Source organism: Cariama cristata, unplaced genomic scaffold (genome assembly GCF_000690535.1).
Source record: "Cariama cristata isolate BGI_N322 unplaced genomic scaffold, ASM69053v1 scaffold718, whole genome shotgun sequence".
In the NCBI taxonomy this organism is placed as follows: Eukaryota; Metazoa; Chordata; class Aves; order Cariamiformes; family Cariamidae; genus Cariama; species Cariama cristata.
Genome location: NW_009630436.1, coordinates 57318 through 74530, shown reverse-complemented (window position 1 = coordinate 74530; position 17213 = coordinate 57318). Strand labels below are relative to the sequence as shown.

Sequence of the window (17213 nt, the reverse complement as noted above, 5' to 3'; positions counted from 1 at the left end):
TACATCAGCAGAAAACTCGACACCTTGCAGAAAGCGTGTTCATCTTCTTTTCCCCTCTTCAGGGTGAACCTGGTGAATCTGGTGAGCCTGGTCTTCCCGGCGAGGTTGGCCTCCCGGTAAGTACGCTTGATGGAGAAGAGCTTTTCTCTGAGGAGCTGGTTGAAGGGGTGTCAGGGAGGCATGGATGTGGATGGAGCTGCAGGGACTGAACCAGCCGGGTCCTTAGTTTGGATATCGGGTGACGCATCGCCATGTTACTGGATATTTATAGTATGATGTTTAGTCACCGAATACGGGCTACCCACGACTGAACAACATGAACACCATTCAGTCTTTGTGGGAAGGGACTGCTAAATCATGTCCTCATGTTTTGAGATACAAAGAGAGCTTCTTTCTCAGAATTGATTAAAGGATAATTAGAGATCGGTCAGTTGTTTTCCTGGATAATAGAATCATAGAATCATTATGGTTGGAAGAGACCTCAAATATCATCAAGTCCAACAGTAAACACCTTTTTTCCTTTACAGGGCCCTAAAGGTGAAAGAGGTGAAAAGGGTGAAGCAGGTCCCTCTGGTGCTGCCGGTCCACCTGGCCCCAAAGGTCCACCAGGCGATGACGGTCCCAAAGGCAGCCCCGTAAGTACCCCCTCCTGCCCAAGCAGTGCTTCCTTGTCTTGCCCAGCAGGGACTTCTACATGAAAAGATGTTTTCCAGAGTTTTTTGTGGAAATTTGAAATAGTTTACCAGCCAGAGAATTGCTCCTCTAATGATTTGTGATATTAGTCCCATTCTTTAGGGTGCTAAGGAGGAAAAGACCCAGCTGTACCACATCTTCCAGCAATAGTTGAGTTACTAGTCCTTTTTGCAGGCTATCAGAAAACTCCCCCCTATGGAGAGGGCCTGCAGTAGGTTTACTTTGTGCTTGAGCTTATGTATTGCCAAGGTCCTCTGCACCAGAGCGAAGCTTCCAAAAGAGCGTAGAAGAGATTTATGTGAATTTGGGAGTTTGTACCTCTAAGGTCAGATCTCTGCTGATGCTAATTGCTGTAGCTCTATTGAAACCAGTAGAGCTATACTGATTTATACCAGATGACAATGGTACAGTATTTATCTTGCCAGCTTCTTTGATGCTTGCTGGCTGAAGAAATTTATTATGCGATAAGCAAAGATGGCATGAAAGAGCAGAAGGAGGCAGGGGAGTTAGTCATCTCTCTTAACAGATGGGTTTTTGGGATATCGCGTTATTGGTTGAAGCCTATCGTCTGAACCCTGCTCTCAGAATCATTTGAAGTACACAACAGACATCGTATGGAGGAGAATGGTGAAGTGTTTTAGTCATTAAATGCTTTGAGAGCATCTTCCTCTGAAAAATGTTACACATCATGTAGCAAGCAAAAGCAAAATCATCTAATATGCACATTCCCCAAAGCTGCGAGGATTTCACTGTCACTTGTCCAATGTATTTATGAAAAACTAGATGAAACTCTTAGTGTTGCCTCTGGAGCTTTGCGTAGTCTGGATGCAAAGCTGAACTGGTGGCTGTGACAGGATGAAATTAGTGAAGATGCAAAGATGGGATGTGATCTCGTATTGTGTTTGAGGGTAGGGAATTGGGGTTTTGCTCTGTACAGTGACTGACTCCCTGGGTTGTTGCTGGCGTAGCAGGCACTAGCGCTTCGTAATTCTCCAGATGCAATATCTCTGACTCGGGGATATTCTTCTTCTCTCTTTGCAGGGTCCAGTTGGTTTCCCTGGTGACCCTGGTCCTCCTGGAGAACCTGGTCCAGCTGTAAGTGTCTCGCAGAAGGGCAGTTAGGTTCCTCCTCTTGGTTTAGTGAAATACGACTGTGCTGTTCATTCGCCAGCAGCTCCTCTGGCATTTACTCTTCCTTTACCTGGGAAAGACGAGGAAGTCCCACCATAAGACTGTTTGTCTGACCACGCTACAGCCTTCAGGGCAGTAGCTATACGAATGCTGCTACCCACAGTATTTGGCACAGGACGTTTGCTGTTGTCGATGTGCCCAACAGGAGATGGGAAGGGATGTGTACCCGGCGACGTGAAGACCAGCGGAACTACACCTGCTGCTGCTAACTCTCTGCTCAGCTCTATTTATACCCTAAGTTCAACTGCTTGTTTCTTTCTTCTCCCTTTTTAGGGTCAAGACGGTCCCCCTGGTGACAAAGGTGATGATGGCGAACCGGGACAGACTGTGAGTAACTGGATAATGAGGTCTGTTCCCCATCGGTCCCCACGGTTTCTGTGTGCAGGTCCAAAGACTTTTAACACAGAAGGACACACAGCATCTAATTCCCACCAGTTTCTGCTGCACTGGTCCCCTGATGCCTGTCCCTCCTGTCTGTGTTGGCATGGCTGCTGCCATCCATCCAGGCTGCTCAGCAATACATCCTGAAAGCAACAATTAACTTAGATTTTTTTTTTTTTCCCTAAGTCTTTCGTTTTAATCTTGCTGTGCCTTATGGTATTTCATGGTGGGAAGGGATAAAACAAGATACCACCTGCACCCCCGAGGAGGTGTCAGGAGTTGTACTGGCCACCCACGCCTCGACTTAGCGCAAACTCTGGATCTCGACTCCAGTTTTACATGTTTGCTTCTCCTTCCCGCGTCTCATGGTGCAGTTATGGCTTGTTCTCCTCCCCTCTCCATCTAGGGTTCCCCTGGTCCCACGGGAGAGCCAGGCCCCTCCGGACCCCCAGGAAAAAGGGTAAGCTAATGGTTTAGAAGTATTTTTCCAAATGTATTTGTGTTGACTGTTTGAAATTAATGTTATTACTAGGTCTACAGTAAACGCAAAGCAGTAGCATGTAAAATAAAGAATAATAAAAAAAATGATTTGATGCGCCATCCACAGCCATTGGAAATTGATGGGAAGTTGTCAACAGAATCCCATGGATTTTTCTAGAGATTTTAACACCCAAAAGTAAATACAAGTATGAGGTGCTTCTGCTCTTCCTGCCTTTCTGGCACAGCCCAGGGATTCATTTGGCAAGAAGCTAATTTAAAAAGCTTTTCAGAGATATTTGTCTCCATTTCGTCTTCTTCCCTGGGGCTGTAGCATCATTTTGCTAATTCCAATAGACCGTTTCAGATCAGTGTGATCTAATTGTGTTTTGCATCTATTTTGTGCTTTGTCTAGGGCCCTCCTGGTCCAGCTGGTCCCGAAGGAAGGCAAGGAGAGAAAGGAGCCAAGGTAAGAGCTGAATGGGATTTCATTTCTACTGTGTCCTTTGTACGCCAGGAGAATCACCCTCTGACAGCGTTCGTGTTTGAAAGACAGTGATTTGGTTTTCCTGTGTGTTACAGCAAATCAGCCTGAATTTGGGGCCATTGGACTCAAATCTAAACTTATGTTTCCTCTTTTAGCAAACTCTGTGGAGATAATTAGGGCTTGGTAAGGTCACGGGAATGTTTTTCTTGTTTTGGCATGACGAAGTGCCATATTTGGCAATATAATGTGTTGTAAATAATACGGCGTGCACAGCCCTACGTCCTTTCCCAGGGCAAACATAGCATTATTGGACCATGATTGTTTTGGTAGGGGTGGTGGGGGAATGTAGAGGGGGATTGCAAATTATAGATCCAATTGTTGTGGCAGCCGCAGGAACGCTGATGGTGGAGGATGTCCTCTGCTAGCTCATCCCCCAAGACCAAACCCAGGAAAGCTTTCTGCCCCAGAGAGCTTGCAGCCAAAGGGTGGTTCCTGCTGGAAATCAGCAGAAACAGGCAAGGCTAAAAAGTGAAGGAGTTTGGAGACTTGTCCTCAGTGCATAAGGGGTAGGGAGCAGCAGGAAAATCAACGACCAGAAAGTTTTATGGGCTTTGCATGGACCTATGTTTACTCTGTGACATCCTGGCAGCAGTCACAGCATATTTCAGAAGATCATTTGATGCCCCAATGCAAATTAAACCATGCTGCCTCTTGCATCTAGGGTGAAGCTGGTTTGGAAGGACCTCCTGGGAAGACTGGCCCAATTGGTCCCCAAGGTGCTCCAGGGAAGCCCGGCCCCGATGGCCTTCGAGGGATTCCTGGTCCAGTCGTGAGTATTCCCAAACTGAGCAAAGTCTGAGAGCGCTGCTGGGTAGGGTTGTTCCTGGTGCTTTACTTTAACCCACCTGCCTTGGAAGATGCCTTTCTCCCAGTGTAATGTTCTGTCTATGCTTAAATGCCTGAGAGTGGATAAAATGTATTTAGTAGAAATAATATAACAGTGAATATCATCTTCCAGCATGTTTTATTTGAGTCTTGGATCTGCTCACCCACTCTTCATGGGTCAGAGCTTCCATGATCTCCAAAGTCCCTTTCCCAGCAGAGATTTGAGCATGAAAGAAACGTAAATCCTTTTGCCTTTACCGTTTGTGAGAAGCCAGGGCAAATGTTCCCTGGCAGATGAGGATGGGTGAATAATCAGAATAATCCCAGCTGGGAGCACTGCTGTCGTGAATGATTGTTTTGAGGGAATTGCACTGTTTTACAGGGTGAACAAGGTCTCCCGGGATCCCCCGGCCCAGATGGTCCTCCAGGCCCAATGGTATGTCAAGACCATCAAATTCCATGAGTTTTTTTAACGAGTGAATGCATTTTACATGAATTCATTTTCTTTTTTGTTTCCCCCCACCCCGTCTCCCAAAGGGCCCACCGGGTTTGCCTGGTCTTAAAGGAGACTCTGGTCCTAAAGGGGAGAAGGTGAGGACGACATACACAATCTCGCTGCATGACCTGATGTCCCTGTCTGAGTGTGGGGAAAAAAATGTCATTGTAGAGGGGTCCTGCAGCTGGCATGACAAGGCTGAGGAGTGCTACCAGCCCTGTATACTCTCTGTTGTGCTCTGGAAGCATTGGACATACCTTTAAATGAGAGATGGAGAGTTGTGAGTGGGCCCCAAGGGATGAACTGGGTTGTGCTATGGGTAAGCGGATGCCACTGCCCGTCTGGATCCAAGACTGGGTTTCCCATTCCCGTATCACCAGCACTGATGGCAACGAGGCGACACGGAGGATCTGGATCTCTGTATTCCCCTCCGATGGCCCTTGCAGTCCCTGGCAGCTCCAGTCGTCGGGGCTGCCTGAACACAGGTGCTTTAGCAGAGGGCATAGGGAGGTGCAGACACCCGGCTTGCTTTAGGGCATTATTCTCAAGGTTGTAGTAATTCATGGAATGTTTGTTAGCACCCAAAATGAGCAGGTGCTCCAGTGCAGCAGTTCTGCTTCTATATTTGTTGCATTTTCTGTAGTATTTTCTAGTGCTTTGCTCAGCTCTGCTACTTCCAGGTGTCAGGGGTAGCTACAAACTCCTATCACCTTAAATATTTAGGTTTGTATCTTGAAATGTCGTTGCTGGGTAGCTTTAGTGTTTGGTTACCTCCGGCAAGAGATCATAATTAACATCTGCTGTTTTCCCCTAGGGTCATCCAGGTTTAATCGGTCTTATTGGACCACCAGGAGAGCAGGGAGAAAAGGGCGACAGAGGTCTCCCAGGCCCCCAGGGCTCAGCAGGACCCAAAGGAGAGCAGGTAAATGTTCCATAAGACCTTCATGGAGCATGCTTTTGAGCTGTGGGGTTTGCTGCCCTTGCGCAGGTATGGCATAGCAGAGATGGTCAACCTTGGCAGGAGACTCTTGCTAATTTTTGAGGAATTTTTCTATTTTCTGTATTAATGTGGTTTATTCTACACGTGAAATGTAGAGATGCTCCAAAATGACCCATTTTAGTGGAATGCAGATTCTCAAGGGTCATATGAAGACAGCTGAATAGACTTGGAGGGATGGTAACATTAAATATGCATGTAGAGGACTGATTTTTAAAACTATGTGCGTAAATGAGAAATGAGATTCCCTGGTCATGCTCTTGTCTGGATCATGCACACGCTTAAAAAACAGTTAAAGCTCCAGATTTGAATGGAGTCCTTCAAAACTGGGTGGTCGACTGTAGGCAGATGTTGTGTAGTGATACACCAGCATGGCTGCGTGCAAATCAGTGTTGTTCTGCTTTTATTTTTCAGGGTATCACAGGTCCTTCTGGACCAATCGGACCTCCAGGGCCACCAGGATTACCGGTATGTCACAAAAATTATCTTTTAATTCCTTGGGAGCTTACACAGTCCTTCTGGAGTCACCTTGGTGCTCCCAGATATACCCAGCACAGTCCTTCTGGTCTGACCTTATATGAGGATGCTGATGGGAGTGGGTTTGCCCAGCTGAGCCCATTAAAACCACTTGAATGAGTTACAGGAGTACTGGGGGTGATGCATGAGCTGAGAGATGGGCACAGCGGGGCACAGCATGATCACAGCAGGGAAATGAGCCCACCCTGGTTTTCTCCCCCTTTCTTTTGGATTATCTACAATCACATGGTGATTTCTTGCACTTTTTGCTAGTTGCATTTTTTTTTCACTGGATGCCCAAAGGCTGCAGCCCGCACCCTTGGGTGACCAGCATTTGCCATTGCTGGGTGTCCATAGCACGGAGCCAGGATCAGCCCTGGTAATCACACAGCAGCTTTTCCAGTCCCCACCCGGGCAGGAGCGTGGAGCGCTGACACAGATTGGTCTGACACAAATGCTTTTTGTACGTTGGCAAATAGAAGCAGCACTGAACTCAAGTGGATGGGAAAAGTGGAAATGGAAAGGAAGTGAATCAAAAAACCCACCTTGTGTAACACTACTCTGTCTGTCTCTAAGGAGAGACTGACTTTTCTCTGCTAGGAAACGTACTGACTCCTTGCTGTGTTTTCCTCTATACAGGGTCCACCTGGTCCCAAAGGTGCTAAAGGATCATCAGTGAGTATAGACATTGTTAAACGAAGAGACTGAGGCACTTTTCAGTGCATAACCTGCTGTGACTTCTCCGCAGCAGTGGCCCTAAGGCAATTAGCCAAAGATGACTGTAGCAAATGCAGCCTTTACAGGCTGTCTAAGCCCAGAAATTATAATTGGGAAAGGTTTCTGTTGCACACACTCTACTTCATTGAACATCAGTGCAGCAAAGATCATACGGAAGGATCCAGTGCATAGTCCTTAGGAGGAAACCTACTGCTGTAAAGCAGAGGGTATTAAAAATAGACTGTGAAGCGGGAGGTGGCAAGCTGAAAAGCAAAGAACTTGGTGAGAAATGCGACATCGAAGCAAGCTTCATGTTACAGATCTCCTAAGCAGACAGCTAAAAATTCCTCTTGAGCAACTTCCTAATGTCTTCTTCCCAAGCAGAATTCAATGTTTTATTAATTTTAAGATTTTATTTGATTTATGAAACTCTAGAATTGATTTGGAGAGTTAACATTTTCATGCACTGGAAGATCCTTCCTTTTCTGTAGGAAGCCTAAGCAAAATTTGACTGTTCAACCCCAAGTCTTTGACTGATCTTTTCTTTCATCTAAGCATCAAAAATAACCAAAATAAACATTTTCCTGAGGGGGTGCGAGGAGACTCCTTTTGTGTGCCTGAAGGGACGGGAAGAAAGTTTTTGCCACAAGAGGCTATTAAAAGAAATAATGATTGGGATGTGATGTAAGCGACAAAAGCTTTTTCCCTGAGTGACTCTCATGTTTTTCCCTTGTTTTTCCACCCAGGGTCCAACAGGTCCAAAGGGTGAATCGGGTCTTCCTGGGCCCCCAGGGCCTCCTGTAAGTAGAACCTGTTACATGAAGTGTGAAATGAGGTTCAGATTTAATGGGTGTTGTAATGTTAGGAAGTAGATTTCTGGACAAAGATTCAGTGTATCAGGAGTCCTAGCAATGGATTGGCATCTCTTAGGGATGCTGGGGAAGAAAGCATGATTTGAAGGGAGAAGTTACTAATGGGAAGATGACAGAAAAAGATGGACCTAATATTCAAGGCCAGGATTTTTATCAGTACCATCACGGGTGTTTTACACGTCTAGTGTGTATCTCGGCCAAAGCTGCCGAGAAGCAGCATCACATCTCTCCTGTCTCTTCCCCACTGCCAGTGCAATGAGAAGTTGTGTCGTCTTTCCCCACAAATCAGGGTCCTCCCGGAGAAGTCATCCAGCCGCTGCCCATCCAGTCTTCCAAGAGGACCAGGCGGAACATTGACGCCAGCCAGCTGGTGGACGATGGAAATGCCGACAACTACATGGACTATGCAGATGGCATGGAGGAAATTTTCGGCTCGCTGAATTCCTTGAAACTGGAAATTGAGCAAATGAAGCATCCATTGGGCACTCAACATAACCCAGCACGTACCTGCAAGGATCTGCAGCTCTGTCACCCCGATTTCCCAGATGGTGTGTCCCGGGACAGAGGGGGTGTGGGGAAAACACTGGGTTTCCCAGCTCCACGCAGTGAATACAAGCGAGTACAGGAAGAGAAGTAATTTGGGGAGTCCCTGGCCCTGGTGCCTCATGAGGAATGTGGCTGACAAAGAAGGATTATGTAGAGAAATGTTGGACTAGATGATCGTTGTAGGGTCCCTTCCAACTGAAATATTCTATTCTATTCAAAGAATGGGGATATATGATGAAAAGTAGCTGTTCCTGTAAGGTGCCACAGCATTATGTGGAATCAGAACATAACCAGTTTTCCAAAAAATACATATAAATAGTAGCCTACGACAGAGATGAAACATCCCTGGTGAGATTGTTGCTGAAGTGCCCATTGTCCTTCCTTTGCAGTGCTGATTCTTTCTTCCCTCCTCTTCCCTCTCATGCATCCAGGTGAATACTGGGTCGATCCTAACCAAGGATGTTCCAGGGACTCTTTCAAAGTTTACTGTAATTTCACAGCTGGTGGAGAGACTTGCATCTTCCCTGATAAGAAATCTGAAGGAGTAAGTCCACACAACTTTCCCCCCCCACCACCCTATATCGTGGTGATAAAAGATTGTTTCCTAATATGAATATTCATAGACAGTCAATTTGAGGAGAATTGAACGATAGCAAGTAAGGATTAAAGATCCAGAACATTTCTTTGTTACACAATGTTGGCTTCTGAAATAGTAAGGGGTATGTTTACAAAGAGAATTTCTTTGAGCAAGTCAGATTTAAACTGTGATTTAGAGACAAGTCTTTGTTGATTTCTCAGGCATAATAAATGCCAAAACCTTAATTTTTTTACTTTGCTTTAACAAAGGCAGACACGTGTGTTGGTGCAGGACCTGTGGCTCCCTGGGAGCTTCATGTAACTCATTCCTTGTCTTCCCTCCTGCAGCTGGGCTGCCGCTCTGCTGTCTGCATGCATAAGCACCGCTGATTCCTCTACCCTTACTGTGTCTTCAGGCGGAGCAGATAAATGTTTATCTCCTGTCATTTTTCCTGGTGTTTCTTGTGGGTAAATGATCCTAAATGATTGCAACTAGCCTCAGTGCTCTTCCTGGCACTGATGTACAAGGTTGATTAAGTTATTTGTGTAATGTTGTGCTTAGCTCAACCATCCTCATCATTTTTGTCCTGTATCCATGCACTCTGTTTTCTGGAGCAGCTCTTCCCGATGCCTGGGGACCAGCTCTTGCACTGGCCAAGCAGAAATCCTTGCAAAGCAGCCTGGGGGGAGCTCTCTGGGTCGCAGTTGTGCTCCAGCTGGGTTAAGGTGCGGACAAAGCTGTTCACTCCAGTGAAAGCTGTTTGCTTGCTGAATTTCATGCACCAGAAATATGTGCCAGCACAGGGCAAATAACATGCAACGTAAATCTTCCTTGAGTTTTTGTTAGGGCTGTTTAAATAGGAGACGGATTTCTTCTCCTTTGCGTTAACCTGCCATGGCTCTCCTCAAAATGTTGATGGCTAAAAAAGCGGAGTCTGCCCATGATCTTACATTTGCTCAGACTCCTGCCACGCTGATTCTGCGAGTGGCTTTTTGGCCCCATCTCATCCACCCTGGAGCTGCTCTTCTGACCGCTGCGATGCTCCTCAAATGCAAATTGTGCTACACTTTTGCAATACTGTCGTAAATAACAAAAAGCTTCAGCCTGCTCTTTTTCCATGTGGAGGAGTGACAACAGCTACCGCACCAGTGTTAAGGATTGGCTGAGTGGTTTTATTATAAGCCACAGCAGAGTTTAAGCCAAATCCCCTTTCAGTCCATCCTTAACCCAGCAGAAACACACTGACTTGCTTTATGGTTCACGTACTGGAAAGGAAAGGACAATCCCAAGGCACTGGCGTGTAGCTTGGCCGTTGTTTTTGGAGAGATTTACAGCTGAATTGAGGGAGTTCGTGGGAAGATAAGGGAGCAGACGGCAGCCACGCTCCTTCCTTGTGCTCTGACTCAGAAAAAGCAATTCAGCTGCTTAGCCAGGGCTGCCATAAAGGATGCTCCGACAGCTCATTTCTTGTCAAGGTCACCCCCTGCGTCGCTCCAGGTAGTTGGAGCTCCATCACGTGTGATGGTCCAGCGCCGACTGTGGAGGATGCGCTGCCCAGGCTGTACCTTACTGCTGCACAAAGGCAGGAGGCAGGCAGAGGCTTTTCCTTAATCACATTCTTTGCCTTTCCCAGCCCCACAGCATCTGGATTTGGCGCCGGAGCGAGAGCAGTCTTCTCAGTTATCAGCACTGGTTTTCCACCCCAGCCCTCCCATGAAGATCATTGCATCTTTTACCATTAATATTTCCTTTTTTCCTCTCTGTCTTTCCTTTTATCTCTCCTGCCGATAGACTGCACTGCTGGTTTTGCATCCAAAGTATCTAGGAGGCAGAGATCTTTAGCCCTTAGCAAAGGAGGCTGGTGCCAAGGCAGCACTGGGCACCCAGGGCAACACCGCGCCGTCCCCTTCTGCTGGAGAGGCTGCTGGCACCTTAGGGCTCTGCCGACTGGTCTGGTTACTGGTGTATAAAGGTTAAGAAAACATTTTAAAGAAAGATGGAGAGTTTCAATACAACATGCAGACTCTGCTTGTGGAACTGAATGTAACTTTTTTTATTTCTTTTTTTTTTTTTTTTCTTTTTCTTTCTCTCTTTCCTCCTTGCCGTCCACAAACTAGGCTAGAATTACTTCTTGGCCAAAGGAAAACCCAGGCTCCTGGTTCAGTGAATTCAAGCGCGGTAAACTGGTAAGATGCATCTTGGTGCCTTCTGTTTTCTTTAACCCGTGTCATATTTTACAGAGTAAAATGGCTCGTTGGCCCAAAGAACAGCCTTCCACATGGTATAGTCAATACAAGCGGGGGTCTTTGGTAAGTGGCTAACCTTGGCCCTCTAGTCTGAATCAGAGCGCGTCATCTGCTTCAGTATGGCCAGACCTGTTGCACTCTGCATGCTGGACTAATAACTATCGCAAGTCGCAGTAAAAACATTTAAGGTGGAATACTGAAAAAGAAACAAAACCCGAGGGGGACACGTTTTTCCAGTCTGCTTGATGGGAAACCTAGGAGCAGGTGACGAGCTTTCCCCTGCGTGAGAAGGGGATGTGCCGATGCGCTGGGGGACCCTGCAGAGCCGGAGCTGTTGCAGGTCCGTCTGCGCAGAGCGCTGCCGTGGGCTGCATCCCGCAGGGAGGGCTCTTACTGTCTCCTAAGCAATTCCCATTCCCGTTACGGCAAGGGCAAACTGACTGTCCCCGTGCTGCTGTCCCTCAACAGCGTAGCCTTATCCTGAGAGCTGAAATCCCTCAAACGCGATGCTTCAGCCTGGCGCTGGGCACGGTGCTGTGCTGGTACCCCTGCTGAGGTGGTGAATCTGCACATCTCTGGTCCGAGGCAGGTTTTCCCCAAAGGATAGGTTTCATCTCCCACACTGGAGATGAGGCAGATCAAGGGCTCCCATGCCACCCTTGGGGCTCGGAGACATGAAGTCATTGGTTTAAAGGAAGATTTCAAGCCACGTACATTTACCAAGCCTGGTGGACAGGAATTTGACTGAGTCACAATTAAGGATTTTTTTCAAGGGAGAAGAACTGTCGTAAGGTCAAACAATGTTTGATGTCAGCAAGCAAGCAAGACAGCAACACTTAAAACAGAGAAAAAACTCTGGTATTTTGTCCTGTAACAGGACATTCCTGTTGTGGATCGATCGCACCTACAGAGCCCGAGCCCTGGTCAGGGATGTCAGAGCAGCGACTGGTTAGTGTAAGCCAGGTCTCCGTAAGCAACAGAAATCTCCTGCCTGTGTATCAATTCTTGTAGGATTAGCGGGAGGCAGATAATAGCTCAGTCAAATCATGAGAATTAGGGAAGAAGGAAAAGTTCAGCGGATAAAACCGACCTGTCCCTGAAAGCAGGAGATGCTCCGACGTGCCGCGCTGAGCTGCCTCGTGCAGTCATCCTCTCCCCAGGGCAGAGGTTTCTTGCAGTGCCCCAAACTTCCACCTTAAAAGGCAAACAACAAAGAAAATCACCACGTTGTTTTCCTAAGCCTCATTTCATTGCCACTAAACATGTTTTGCTCTGATTCTGCCCACAAGAAGGATATGGCTTCTGCAGCTTTTCTGCATTATCAAATAAGGCCGCAAAGCCAGGGCTTCAGCCTCGTAGCTCCTTGGAGGGCAACTACTCATAGCTTAATTACAGAGCACTTCATCAGTTAATATTATGAGTACCTTCATTTCTCCATCTTCTCTGCTTTTTTCTTTTTTTTTGTTTCTTTTTTCCAGTCTATCAGCTATGTTAGAGGCTGAATTGCCAACCTAGAGCTTAGAGCCCATTTTTTTAAAATAGGAATTTCAGTGCTACTTGGAGCCCTTTGTTCCATCTTTCTGTGTTGTAATTTTCTTGCTTTTTTACCTGTTCTGCATTTTCTGTTTGGAAAAAAGCCACCAGCACGTAGAAGACCTGCCTAAGCAAACCACAAAACCGTTAAACACGCAAGCCATAAAAGAAAAGTTTGATTTTTTTTATTTTTTTAAAGTAGTTCTCATTTCGCCCCAGTACTTGGAACCATGAGATTGCTAAACTGGGGAAACATTTGCCTGGATCCCAGATGAGTTGAAATCTGTGTGTAGATGGGTGGGATGAAAGAGTTTGAGTTCCCTTCTGGGTGCGGTGTTGCTCCTGTTACTCCACGGAGAAGGTCCCTGGTGTCCTTCCACACAGCCCGAGCACAGGCTCTTGGGGGGCCTGAGCCCACGGGGATCCCCGAAGCCGAGGGGAAGGTTTCCAGCTGACTACTCAGCACTGCTGAGAGCGCAGGCTGCTGACGTGGGGGGCTCTGTATGTATCTCAGTGCTTGCACGAGATGTGTGGCCATGAAGATGCTTGCCTTTCTTCTGGGGATATCTAAAGTAAGGAGGGTGTAGTAAATATGAAATACAAAGAAACCATCTTGTTTTGATGCTTCCATACCATCATTAATCAATGACACAGAGTACTTGTAGCTGATATCTTACCATTTCTCATGACGCAGCCAAACTGCATTTAAAGGGATAAAAGGGTTGCAGATGTTTTCTTCTGGATTGTGCTTTCCTTCTGTGTGTGTTACACACTATTCCCAGTAGCTCTAACAAGGCTTGTCACCCACCCTCTCCTGTTATCCTTCATGGCCGCATGGCATCTGCCACAGGGAAATACTATCACAGAGAAAACAGGAAAGGATTGATTTTTGCAAAACCGTGTTCCCACGAGCAAGCCTTATGCACAGAACCAGTTCCCAGTGGCTCCAGTTGCAAAGCTGGGACGGGTCTTTGTGCAATCTGCAGAGGCAGAACAGCAACCAAGACCCTGTAACAAGCAGTCAGGCTCCCAAACCAAGCCCTGATTTGAAATAAGAACAAATAAGAGAAAGAAGAGAAGTGGGTCCTGCCGCTCAGTATTGCCATGTGTCACTGGGTGCGTGCCAAGTAATCAGCATTTTGTGTCCCCTTCCTTCCACGTCCTGGTGGTTTTCTGGTAGCTCTCCTCCTGGCATGCATGGCGCTCTCATGGTCAGTCATATTTAACTCTCAGGAGGACAGTGCAACAGTATCCTGACAACCGGTTGGTATATTTATTTATTTTTATTATCTTTTTACTTATGATTTTATTGTCTGGTTATGAATTTCTTCTACTGTTTGCAGCTTGCACCGATGTTTCATGGTACCTCAAAGAACGCTGCGCTGTTTGTGTGCCTGTACTTTTCTCCCGGTCATTTCTAAAGAAAAGCCATTGTCCATAGAGGACAGTAACGAACGGCAGCTCTGGTAGCTTGGCCACTGCTGGAGATGCCACCTGAAGTACAGTTAGTTTATACGTGCAAACTAGCTGTCCTGCTGTGTGTTTGCTTCCTTGGTGGGGTACAAGAGAAGGTCCCAGAAAGTCCTGAATCCCCTAGGCACTGAAGTGGGTTTCAATAAACTGTTTTGCAGAAATATATTTCTAGACGTTGTTCTCCTCCAAGAGAGAAAAGGAGCCTGATGTGCAGAACGGAGCAAACCCCTGTGCCAGTGCAGCGTTGTGTTTCATGACATGCCCTAAGGACAGCAAATGGGTTTTCCCGTTAGCTGAGCATAGCCTCGCTGACCAGGGCAGCACCGAGTCCTTTTTGGAACAGGATTGCTGCAGATGAAGTGCAAAGATTGCCTAAAACCCAGTGTGTTGGTGCCCAGGAAAAATGAATGGGAAATACCCCAGTGTGTGCAGAACAAAATATCCACAGCAGTCAGAAAATCGTGTCAAATAAGGCAGAAAAATAAAGCCCCAAACCTTTACAGAAATCTCCTTTCTCTCCTATTCAGAAGTACGCTTAGTATGGGCTTAAACTTGAGATGTATATCCCCACATTTGCACCCTTTTGCAACCAGGGGTGAAATCCCCCTTCCTTTTTCCTCCTGCCTTGCATTAGCCTTATGGTTTTTTAGCTCACAGCCAGCCCACATCCAGCAGGAGAAATAAATTGCCCCTCGGTAGCCGAGCTCTGGCAGCAGGAGGACCAGAGCAGCCCTGTGACAGGAGCAGTGTCTGCACCCCGATGGGGTGGTGAGACCAAGCCCCGTGCACAGGGTAGTAAAGATGGGTGAGACTGGTGGTCCTCAGAGCCCCCCGGATGTGTTGCATTGCCCCTCACTGCCCAGTGTTTCCCCTTCTCCACTTCTCATAGCTCTCCTACGTGGATTCGGACGGGAACCCCATCGGAGTGGTGCAGATGACTTTCCTCCGGCTCCTGAGTGCCTCGGCCCACCAGAACATCACTTACAACTGCTACCAGTCCGTAGCCTGGCACGATGCCACCACCGACAGCTACGACAAGGCCATCCGCTTCCTGGGCTCCAACGATGAGGAAATGTCCTACGACAACAACCCCTACATCCGAGCCGCCCTCGACGGCTGCGCGGTACGTGGGCAGAGCTGGTCTTGGCCAGTCCCTGCAAAAGGGGTCGGTGCCAGAGGTGTCTGTCCCCCTCCCCTGCTTGTCCAGCACTGTCTGCCTCAGAGCAAACAGCCTCCAAATTTCTGGTGCTCGCTGATGTAGTTGCCTTGAGGATTGTCCCCAGCATGGGAGGCATTAAGCTTGCTCTTACCTATGCTGGGAATACGTGATTCTGCTCAAGGTCAGGGCACACTGCAGCACCTCTAGAAACCAGATTCATTTGCTTTGTTGCTGGCTCTGCATAAAGGAAGGGACTTGTCTGAAACCACTGGTTGCTTTTAGATGTCCCTCCTTGCCTTTCCTCTTACTCTGTTTATTCACATGGGGCGAGGCAAGTGATGACACCCAGTTGCATATGAGTCTTGCAGGCTTTGATAATAATTTTTTTACGTGCTTTGAGGAAATCTTGGAGGCAAAGTTGGGTTGGTTGGGGTTTTTTTTTGTGGCATGCTGCTCTGTGCAGCCCCAGGAAGACCCTGGGCTGTGCTGGGCGTGGGGGTGCATCACCACAGCACCCCGCTCCAGCCTGGCATCCCCTGAGCTGCCAGAGGAGCCCCAGCACCGTACTTTGGTTTTTCCCTGTGCAAGCCCCTGCTCCTCATGGGAGCTGCCTGTGCCCTTGGGAAAGGACAAACCAAAGCAAGGCCTGACTGTATAGCGAGACAAGTAGTCACAGCCATGGGATGCAGGGGACAGAGGTTCACAGCCCTGCTCACTTTTCAATGCAACCATTAGCATCTTGCTGTCTGGCTCTGTTCCCCATGACTTTGTTGCCCAAAGTGCAGAAGGGGGTGTTACGCTGCAGCCCCCCTCTCCCCGCGCAGCCCCCACTGCTCTTCACCTTCGCTTTGGCCATGAGCAACAGCCAGCGTTTGCAAAGGGGCTCAGCATCCTCCCTTTGCTTCTGCCTCCTCCTGTTGGGTGCCTGATTCAGGACTGAGCTCTGAAAAATCTGCCCTCAGGAGCTTAGAATTTGGCAAAGGAGGTGCTGCTTGCATTTATTTTGAGACCCAGCTTGCTGGTGCAAAAGCATGCATAATTCTCACCCTCTGCAACTGCAGTGCTTGAAACCCACGGGTTGGGAAGATTGAGATGTTTGACAGAAAAAGCCCTCCACATAATGTGAGATGAAAGTGGTTCTGTTCTGGCACGCACAGGTTTTCTTACTGTAGGAGCAATGAGAAAAAAATCAGGTTAGAATCTCTTCTTTTAACACTCTTGCAGAGAGGGAAAGGGCACCCATCCCACTTCTGGAAATGCTCAGAAGCCACATGGGGAAGTTTGTCCTCAAGTCCTTTGTATCTCCTGCTAATGCAATGTCTCCTCAGTACGAAGTGCCTTTCCCTTCTTAAGTCTCAGGGATGCTGCAAGATCACGTTGCACATTTTAAGGCAGATGTGCCTGGTAAAACCCCTTTCAGTTTAAGCGATTGGGCTCAAGTGCTCTGCATTCTTCTTCCCTCTTCCTAATGAGGAATATTTGCCTGGAAAGAGGACTGTAGCTCCTTTAAGTTTCTTTACTTGGTTGCTTCTCACAATTAAACGGCTGTGGCAAGGAGTGGGAGCAACAGGCACCCGCGGTGAGCGAGCACCAGGAGAGGCTGAACGATCCCCAGTGCGATGGTGGGGCACAGAGCCATCATCTCCTGGCTCAGAGCTTTGGGCATCACTTCCAAACCATCATGCCCCAGTCCTTCCTCTTTGCTAGAGACATTCCTGCAGGCTATAAAAAGGAGGTAAAATATGCCAAGGGGCCTTATTGCAGCCTTGCAGAAAGAGGCTCTGCATGTCCTGTACTTCTGTACTGTCTCCGGTACCCCGGTAGGTCACCCCCCCTGAACCACAGGCAAGATATTTAAGATTGAGCCCCACCATGTGAAAAATGAGGTTGGGCTGCCCGACACAGCGTTGCCGCAGAGGTCCTGGTAGGACCCGCGCTCTGTGCTCTGGCCATGAATGAGGCTGCTG

General features: G+C 47.7%; 1 protein-coding gene across 1 annotated transcript in view; it reads left to right on the top strand.

Annotated features, from left to right (window-relative positions):
• Window positions 1–17213, top strand: part of LOC104165772 (collagen alpha-1(V) chain) — a gene marked incomplete at its 5' end in the record, with an annotated part of 119027 nt that overhangs the window by 100768 nt on the left and 1046 nt on the right. Inside the window, 17 exons of the mRNA XM_009705511.1 lie at window positions 63–116; window positions 528–635; window positions 1735–1788; window positions 2158–2211; window positions 2672–2725; window positions 3158–3211; window positions 3951–4058; window positions 4497–4550; window positions 4652–4705; window positions 5425–5532; window positions 6022–6075; window positions 6763–6798; window positions 7587–7640; window positions 8002–8260; window positions 8690–8802; window positions 11076–11144; window positions 14977–15210. Of these exons, the coding sequence (XP_009703813.1) occupies window positions 63–116; window positions 528–635; window positions 1735–1788; window positions 2158–2211; window positions 2672–2725; window positions 3158–3211; window positions 3951–4058; window positions 4497–4550; window positions 4652–4705; window positions 5425–5532; window positions 6022–6075; window positions 6763–6798; window positions 7587–7640; window positions 8002–8260; window positions 8690–8802; window positions 11076–11144; window positions 14977–15210 (1521 nt within the window). The remainder of the gene's footprint in view (window positions 1–62; window positions 117–527; window positions 636–1734; window positions 1789–2157; window positions 2212–2671; window positions 2726–3157; window positions 3212–3950; window positions 4059–4496; window positions 4551–4651; window positions 4706–5424; window positions 5533–6021; window positions 6076–6762; window positions 6799–7586; window positions 7641–8001; window positions 8261–8689; window positions 8803–11075; window positions 11145–14976; window positions 15211–17213) is intronic.